The following is a 9183-nucleotide window of genomic DNA, read 5'->3' as shown; positions in this document are numbered from 1 at the left end:
TTTTTCTATTTCATTTCCGACATTTTTTTTTTTTTATTTCCGACATAATTTTTATTTTCGTTTCAGGAATTTACCTGTGCGGCAATTCAATGTTTTCTCAGTAAAAGAAAATGGAATTTTAAAAGTATTTATGCCAAAATAGTAATAAAAAATATACATATATTCATACATGACTACATGTACCACTAAGTCTAGGTAAAAGAGTTTAATGAGCATAAAACGTTTTCCCCATATTTAATGTGCACTTAATTTAATGTCAGTGACAGCACCATATTTATGTCCAAGTCACTGTTAGATTTACAAAATTGGATTTCAATGATTTATTTATGATATATTCCTTTAAATTTTTCATAAGTAAAGTTATCAAATTTGTTACTATAAGTGCAACTTATGTATTTGAAAAATGTTGGAAATTAAAACAAAAAAAAAAAAAATGTCGGAAATGAAAAATTGATAATTACCAAAAATTCCGAAAATGAAATGCAGCCCTATTGTCAATGTGATAAGCTTTTAGTACCCCGCCCAATACCTAATAATCACGAAACGGAACGAAAGCCCGAGGAAAAAGGAATCTGGGGAAAAATATAATAAAACAACCACACTAAACGTGTAGACTCTAAAAAGAAGAATATATTTTCCAAATTACATTATCAAATATCTGATGTAGTTTGAGTACCCGCCCCGGCTACTTCAACAGAACAAGCCAAACAGGTCTTTTCTCGGCTGTGAATTCCCAGTACTACCCGAACACGAGCTCTCAGGTAAATAAACTACAATAAAATAGTTTCTAAGTAAGGTAATATATTTTTAATGCTTTTTAATACAGGTTCCGCAAAAACGAGCCCAAACTGAACGTTTTGTTGAATGGAAAACGCAGAATGTTTGCCTTTTAAAAATGGCCATTAAAATAGCCATTTTTCATTAATGCGGTTTGAAATGTGTCTTCTTGCCTTTATGAAAACATAATTATGTGTGTGTAACACACATTGGCCTAATGAACGTTAAAAATATCAATCAATGCTTAATATATGTGACCACAACTGGGGAAAAGGGTCCAGATGAGTAAAAAATCGAAATTAATTTTATTGTCTTTTTAAAATCAGGATACTTTGAATAACACAAATTCAAAATTTCATGCAAATTTCATTGAAAATAAAGAAGATACAGGTCCAGGAATGCAGGCATCTTCAAGTCATATCATAACGTCAGTGACGTTACCATAACGTCGTAATTAGAAAATATATCTCAACAATTTCAGTCTATTGGTATATTAAGAACATTCTCTTCTTTTTCTTTAAACTCTTCTTAAAATTTTGCTTAGATATGATGAAAATAAACTGAATCATTAAATATACTGTCATTCTTACTTATTACATATGACTGTTACTTATTACATATGGCTATTGCCAGTATTGGAACAACTGAATTTGATTCAGAAGTCTGACTTATTATCCTACCAGCATCGATGACCAAAGAAAGAAAGGGAAGAAAACATGCATAATGAACAAAATAATCCAACCATTTATTTTCAATAAAATATTAAACTCTAGAAACATGAGAAATGCACAATAATTATTATCAAGATAAATATGCAAATTGAAATTACATTCCAAAATAACAAAAAAGTTATTATTCCTAGTTATGACAAAAAACACCAGGAATCACATAAATTACAGTATGACAGAGGTTCTTTGACAGTTGTAAGCAAAATCACAAAAATATGAATAGCAGGAAACTATTTTTAAAACAAGCACTCTGAATATTGCAAACATGCATGTTATAGATAAAATGTACTGTTATGATATTACAGATGTATGCATCTGTACTTTCTTAAAATTATCAACAGTATTAAGTATAAAGATTATAACAATTAAATGTTGGGGGGCAGTGTGAAAATCGCATCTTTTGAAAATTAAAAATCTGTAGTTAATCATATTTGACAAAGTTTTGTAATATTTTTGGTTATACTAAATATATCTAAAGTGCATTTAAAGGAAAATGTCACAGAGAAGGTGAAAACACCATATAACAATTTTCTTACTGTTAAACATTTTTTTAACTGTTGAGATGTAACACTACTCATTGGACACAGCTTATGTAAACAGTTGGGTAAACGTAACAATTCCAACAAATGTTTTAAAGCAATGAAATTCGATGGACAGAAAAGTACATGAATGTAACACATTATGGGAAATTACACAATAGGAACTACATGTATACATCTTACTTCTAATCTTTCTTACACACAATAGTCCTCCCTTTCATCTAAGGAGAAGACTTTTCCTTTTCCCCAAGTGTGACGTACTAGAATGATGACGTGAATAAACTTTCACCTCTTTCTTTGGTACGACTGGTTTTGGACATGATGTGTCTTTAGAAGAGAGTGATAGACAATGTTCACGGATTTCCTCATACAAGTACCATTGCCTCTTGGGGTCAAGACCAGGTGCTGGGATTTCTTGAGGCAGAGGATCACTTACGGAGGGAAGGATATTCTGATCTTTCAGGAGATTAACACACAAAGGAACAGAATTACAGAGTTCCTTACATTCAACAACACCAGGAGTCTCAGCACTTACTCGGAAATGATGATAGCCTCGAATGTTTTTCAACGGTTTGAAGAACTGTTCAAAGTACGACTTCCAGTCCCTAAACTGCACAGGTGTTTGTGGATCTGACACGAGCTGAGGAATGTTATGGCCTCTGCGGGATGAATGACGGACTGTGTCTGCTATTTCATTCATGGTTTCTGCTGTAGATGAACGCCATTTTACTTTCCAGACTCCAAAATGCCAGTCAGGATCAAATTTAGTGTGTCCTGCCACCATCATAGAATATTCCACAATAACATGGAGTCCTGATTGAAGAGAAATACACTCTTTAATTTAAATATAAATGCTAAATTTAGAAAGAGTTTGCATTTCTTGACTATCAAAACTGACATCATACATGTATGTAACACTTTGGGCATTGAACATCATGAACATACTGAATATCAAACAATGCTTTTACAAATTTTAATAATTAAAATCAAATATTTTTCATTTGATGTACACTTACCTACAAGAACTCTCCATAGAGCATACCATAAGACAAAGTTGTTTTTGTTTTGCCCACTGCAGTTGTCGAAATGAATGGCTGCTGTTTTTTCTCCATATCCATGGTATTGAAAAAAGTGTTGAACCATACTAATGACAGAATTAGCACCCTTTCCTGTGTTCTCAGCCTCATCAATCAAGTAGAACACTTGTTTTCCTGCCATTTAAGTAAAAACAAAAATTTTGATCAGAACTTAATACGGTAACTCAACCATTGACTTGTTTATTTACCTTATATGTATGCATTATGACAAAAACAGAATGTGTTAATATTTTGCTGCAACTATATTTAATAGAATTCAAAAGAACCAAAATTGTTTTATTCAGACTCAGTCCCATACATGTATTATTCTATATTTGAAAGAGTATCCTCCTTTACATGTGATTGTACTATTTCGTCAAATATTAGATTTCCACATAAAAGGTAATTAATAAATTCTTATAAGAATTACATGTACAGTTATTTCTGAATGAATTGAAGAACTAAGCAATACATATCTGACATATCATGACTTATGAATTAACATACCTGAACCCTCGCAACATACACCAAACACATTGCACTTCCGGGGCGTCTTAAAAAATATTGGTCCCACTTGTTGGGCATGATGTGGAAAATGAACTTGCTGAGCATAGTCCCAGGAATAGTGCATTTCCACATCAACTGAGCATGGAGCATTTCCTTGAATAAAATTAATCATTCTTGATCATTTGTATGCATTGAAAGTTATTCATTGTATTTACTAGTTCATGAACAAAGAAATTCAATTTTACAGAAGAAATTTTTGCAAACACTTTGGTATGTCTGTTTTCCTATTAATAGTACCAAGGAAAAGAGGAGAAAATGCATGGCTGGAATTGAACCCTTGACCCCTGGTCAGGTGTTCTACCCATTCAGCTACTACCCAGGCTGATAATATAGTCCAAATCCAAGCACATATAATAGTACATGAATGTTCATTAATGCTAATGAAGGAAAGTATACCATACTTGTCACTATACACTAAAGGAAGAATTTAATTTTGCAATAAAATTTTAACTTACCAGTTTGTTTACATTCCTCTGATAAGGAAATGAACACTTCCTTGCTGGTGGTATACTGGTGTCTGTAGTAGTCTCTTTGCTGTTTAGCTTGGGAAACATGCTGCGTGTAAGTAGAAAGGATTTCTTCCTTTTCCTCATCATTCATATTAGAAACTGTCGACAGTTGATGAGAGAAATTCTGACAAAGCTGACACAGGTCAGTGCATGGATTCATGATTGTAATAAATGGACACAACTCGTGCCAAGTTCTTTGAAATGTCCTTAAGTGTATTCTTCTGAAGTTCATTTCTTCAGCTAGAATCTCATACTTAGCATGAATGTCAGCAGTTGTCGTATCCGACGGAAGTAGAAGCACTTTCTCAGATTTGTAATTTGGCAGTCGGCCTGGTAGAGGCAGGGCATGGTCACTAGCATACTTGGTAATAAATGTTTTGATTCGATCCCTGTCTGTCACTGATAAGCTATTATGCGGAGCCTTACCACTGTTTCCATGTGTTCTGGGTAAAAACCCTTCTGTATCAAGAGACCTGGCAACTTTATGGAGTTTTTTTCTTTCAACCGCATGTACAAAACAAAAAGTTGTACGACACACTCTGCATCCATTGAAGTAGTACTCCTGAAATGGTCTTTCTCGTTCTTTTTCTCTGTGTTTCTTGGACTGTGTGACAGATCCAGATCGCCTATGTGCAAACATTTCAACTTTAAGTATAGTGTCAAGTTCCTCCCGAGTACACTGTAGACAATGATCACGGAACTCACATGCAATTTTCGTGCTACATGGCATTCCATAAAACTCCTTACACCCGCAAGTGTCATTCTGAAATTTGGAACGGATTATGTATTCCTTCGTGTCGGTGTCATTAACTTCATTCGGTATATATACATCCCCATCATAGTTGTCATTGTCACTTTCAGAGTCAGAATCATAATTTACATCACCAAAATCACTCGTATCTGTCTCGCTGTCACTTGACAGATCACAAAACTGTCTGTCGCGCACGTTAGATTTTGGAGCAACAAGTTTAGAGAAATATAATTCATCCACACGCTCTATATCTTCTAAAAATTCATCATCTTGATAAAGAACAATTTCTGATGGTATACTTATCGATGTTAAAAAGTTGTACGACACACTCTGCATCCATTGAAGTAGTACTTTGGTATGTTTGGTATATGGTATATTTTTATCGAAGTTTGGCTCATGTTTAGTGCTTGAACTCCCTACATTTCCAATTTCCAACTTTACTGTGACTTTCACTTTCAATCTATTTTCAACCGGAAATGTAAACACGCCTGCTGTTATGGACAGAGTTATTGCTCTTTACAACCCGCGGTAAATTCAAATTAAAATAAAAAAAACGTAATAAAATATATTACAAAACATTACAACAAACATTTTCATTTTCATAATTAATACTTTAAAATACGAGACAGAGATAAACTTTTTCAGAAGCACGTGTACTGCAATTTTTTTCACGCGTTATTTTTTTTTTTTCGATTGTGACGCAAACGTTCAGAACTATCGCCGATTTCTCATTATGACGTGTGCGGCATCTGGACCCTTTTTCGCAGTCGCGGTCACATATTATATGCACATGTAATCAATCAATCAATTAAGCAATATTGGTGTCATTTGAAAGAAATTGATTAGTAATGTATGGATACCAAATATGAAGTCTCTATCTCTTGTGGTTCAAAAGTTATGGCAAAGGTACGAAAAAACTTGTTTAAGCATAAAGGTCACAGTCAAGGGCACAAATTCATTGACCTTGGTGTCATTTGAAAGAAATAAATTAGTGAAGTACGCATACTAAATATGAAGTCTCTATCTTTTATGGTTCGAAAGTTATGGCAAAGGTACGAAAAAACTAGTTTAAGCATAAAGGTCACAGTCAAAGGCACAAATTCATTGACCTTGGTGTCATTTGAAAGAAAGAAATTAGTGAAGTATGCATACTAAATATGCAGTCTCTATCTTTTATGGTTCGAAAGTTATGGAAAACGTACGAAAAAACTATTTTTAGCATACAGGTCACAGTCAAAGTCATGAAGTCATTGACCTTGGTGTCATTTGAAAGAGCTTAATTAGTGGAGTACGCACACCAAATATCTCTATCTTTCATGGTTTAAAGTTATGGTGAAGGATAAAGTTTGCTGATAAAAAGCTATTTTTAGCATATGGGTCACAGTTAATGTCACAAGGCCACTGACCTTGGTGTCATTTGAAAGAGTTTAATTAGTGGAGTATGCACACCAAATATGAAATCTCCATCTTTTATGGTTCAAAAATCATGGCGAAGGTTGTAGTTTGCAGACAAACAGACAAACAAACAAACAGGACAAAAACAATATACGCCCCAGATCTATCAATCCGGGCGCATAAAAAACAATATACGCCCCGGATCTATCAATCCGGGTGCATAAAAAAAATATGGAAATGAAATGTCTGTCAGCAGCACGTCCTGGAGAGTGTCCTTTAAAACGTAGTAAATTAATCATAACACCCTTGCTGAAGATTTGAGTTCTGGTTTTGAATTTCCTCTAGTCTTGGAAACATATTTTCTTCTTTCATAAATTGAATATAATTTCACAAATAACCCATAATGTAGACGTACTTTTATCTGCATGGGATTAATTTACGCTATGAACGCGGTCACAATTTTTCCGCGGAAATTTGTCACAGCGTAATTAAAGTGTATTTAGGAATGAAATTGCATTAAATGAATGAGAATATGATAATTAAAGATACCACATGTACATTTCTGTATGGGATACGTAGGTATAGGCCTACTTGTTTAATATATATCTTCTATGCATATCTATCCTTAATATGTGTACACACCGTATATCAGGCAAAGATGTTTCAAAAATTCACAAAATAATCATTTTATTCTTTGAAAAATATTTTTCTCGCATGGAAATCCTTGCCTCAAACTTGACTTCTCCCAGTTAGAGATAACAGTACGTGTGTTACAACGCACTTTGAAAAATTACGCAATTTGAAAAAAAATTTGAAAGTGCGTTAAATTTGGGACCAAATCAACGCATTTGAAAAAATAAAATTTCTTTTCAAATTGCGTTAATATCTACCATATTAACGCACTTTGAAAAAAATGTGTATGCTGGATATTCTTGTAAATCTTAGGTATAATAAATATTTGATAACTTTTTCGTGATAAGGTCACTTCAGAATGTGAAAGTGAGCGATTTTGATTTTTCCATACTTTGAAAATTCTTTCTTAAGGAAGCTCTAAACACTAACAGAAACTGTGTTTTTGGACTCAGAGAAAAATATATCATATAAAGATATGCATATAGGGTACGTGCCTCATTTGCGCAGGAAAAATGTTCAAAGACAATGGATTATTTGTGAGCAGAAATCTACTGTTGTTTACTTACATTGGAAAAATTAATGAAAATAATTATTCAAATTTCTTACTCTTGGTTTTTAGGATCTAAAAATATTTTAATCTATAACAAATCATGTAATTAACTGTGAATAATAATTTCTTTAATTTTGCATCTAAGGGCAGATCACTCTAACTGCATAAAACTACCCTTTAAATAGAGCTCTTAAGTGTGCAATGTTTAGAGCGTCCTTAAATGTTGTAGTGTACTTAATCTTAATTTTTACTGTTTGCATGCATTTTATGTAAACTAAAGAGCAAGAGCCAGCTTATGCATAAAATGGCCCTGTACTTATATCAATTAATTAACTATCACCCTCTTTCCCATTTCATATATCAAAATAAAGTAGACACTTAGTGCTTTCATTTTCTATAATAAATTTTCGTTTTGAGAATCCAGATATTGGAAAACAGGTTTGAAAAATTGCAATGTTCTTGAAATTTGTAGAAACCATGCGTATTTGACTACCTTCAGCAAAGAATTAAACTATGAGCACAGTCCACGATCCAAAAAATTAAACATGTTTTTTGATCTTCAGAAACAGAGCTATCAATATGTATTTGCATATTTTGGATCAGAGGTTGTGCTCTATGTGAAATATTGAAAAAATGCTTCAACTTTAGGTCATTTTCAAAGGAATTTACCGGAAATGAGGAAAATTACGCATTTCATGACGTCATAATACATTGACTAGATGCGAAATTATGTCACAATTAATAGATACGTGGTCACCAACACTCCAAGTTATAAATACTGCATTTGCAACCTAAACTGGTCGGTTTTGATTTTTCAGAAATTCTCAGGGCCAAATAAGGCCCAAAGTGGCTCTTGTTCTTTATTGAAAATTTTCAACGTCATACCAGTTATGCAAATACATATGTTTGGGAGTAGCATAGGCATCGTAACCGGGAGGGGGCTTAGGCACACAAATGTTTTGCAAACATATACATAATATAGGCACTGGAAATTGGGGCTTAGCTTGGGGACACGTTCAATTTGCTACAGACGGCTATGTATGGTTTGAACATATTTTATTGAAATGGTTTGAACACAAGTTCTAACAACTTACTAGGTTCTCACCATACAACTGTCAATATATATACATAGGGAAAATAAGTGAAAAAAGGAATATTGATGTACAAACATGTTTGTTAAATTGAAACATACATTTGTTACATATGATAAATATATAACTATATAGAGTGTAAGTGTTAGGCAGTAATAATTAATTAAATCTACCAGAATCTCTTATAAATTTTTGAACTGACTGAAAAATATATTTATTGATTTCTACATTTTGTGACTCATCTCCCCACAGAAGTAAGTGGCAATCAATAATGTTCAATTTAATATTTGGTTTCGTAAGACACAGTAAATCTCTGAATAGCTTTTCTCTAGCATATTGGTACTTATTGCAGACAAAGAAAAAATGATATGGGTCTTCTGGTGTACCACATGAACAGTTAGGACTCTCGATAATGTTTCTTTTATAAAGATCATAATTTAAAATGTGTATGTATGAGGGAAAAGGAAAAAAGTTGGGCTGAAAGACCTTTACCCGTCTTCTCATTGTTCTCAATGAGGTTAAATCAATACATGTAAATTAAAAAGTTATACTTGATTCTCTCAATTA

The 9183-nt window shown here is 33.1% G+C and overlaps 1 protein-coding gene across 1 annotated transcript; it reads right to left on the bottom strand.

Moving 5' to 3' along the window:
• Positions 1-1191: 1191 nt before the first annotated feature.
• On the bottom strand, positions 1192-5636 carry LOC134272593 (uncharacterized). Its single transcript, XM_062754811.1, has 4 exons — positions 4143-5636; positions 3628-3780; positions 3061-3255; positions 1192-2857 (listed from the first exon to the last, which is right to left on the bottom strand). The coding sequence occupies exons 1-4, from the start codon at positions 5281-5283 to the stop codon at positions 2262-2264; spliced, it is 2085 nt and encodes a 694-aa protein (XP_062610795.1). The 5' UTR covers positions 5284-5636; the 3' UTR covers positions 1192-2261.
• Between the last annotated feature and the right edge of the window lie 3547 nt (positions 5637-9183).

The sequence above is a fragment of the Saccostrea cucullata genome, unplaced genomic scaffold (assembly GCF_032062105.1).
Source record: "Saccostrea cucullata isolate Sc308-1 unplaced genomic scaffold, CSIRO_AGI_Scuc_v1 ctg18772, whole genome shotgun sequence".
Lineage (NCBI taxonomy): Eukaryota > Metazoa > Mollusca > Bivalvia > Ostreida > Ostreidae > Saccostrea > Saccostrea cuccullata.
The sequence above is the reverse complement of the archived record's forward strand: the minus strand, read 5'-3'. Positions and strand labels throughout refer to the sequence as shown.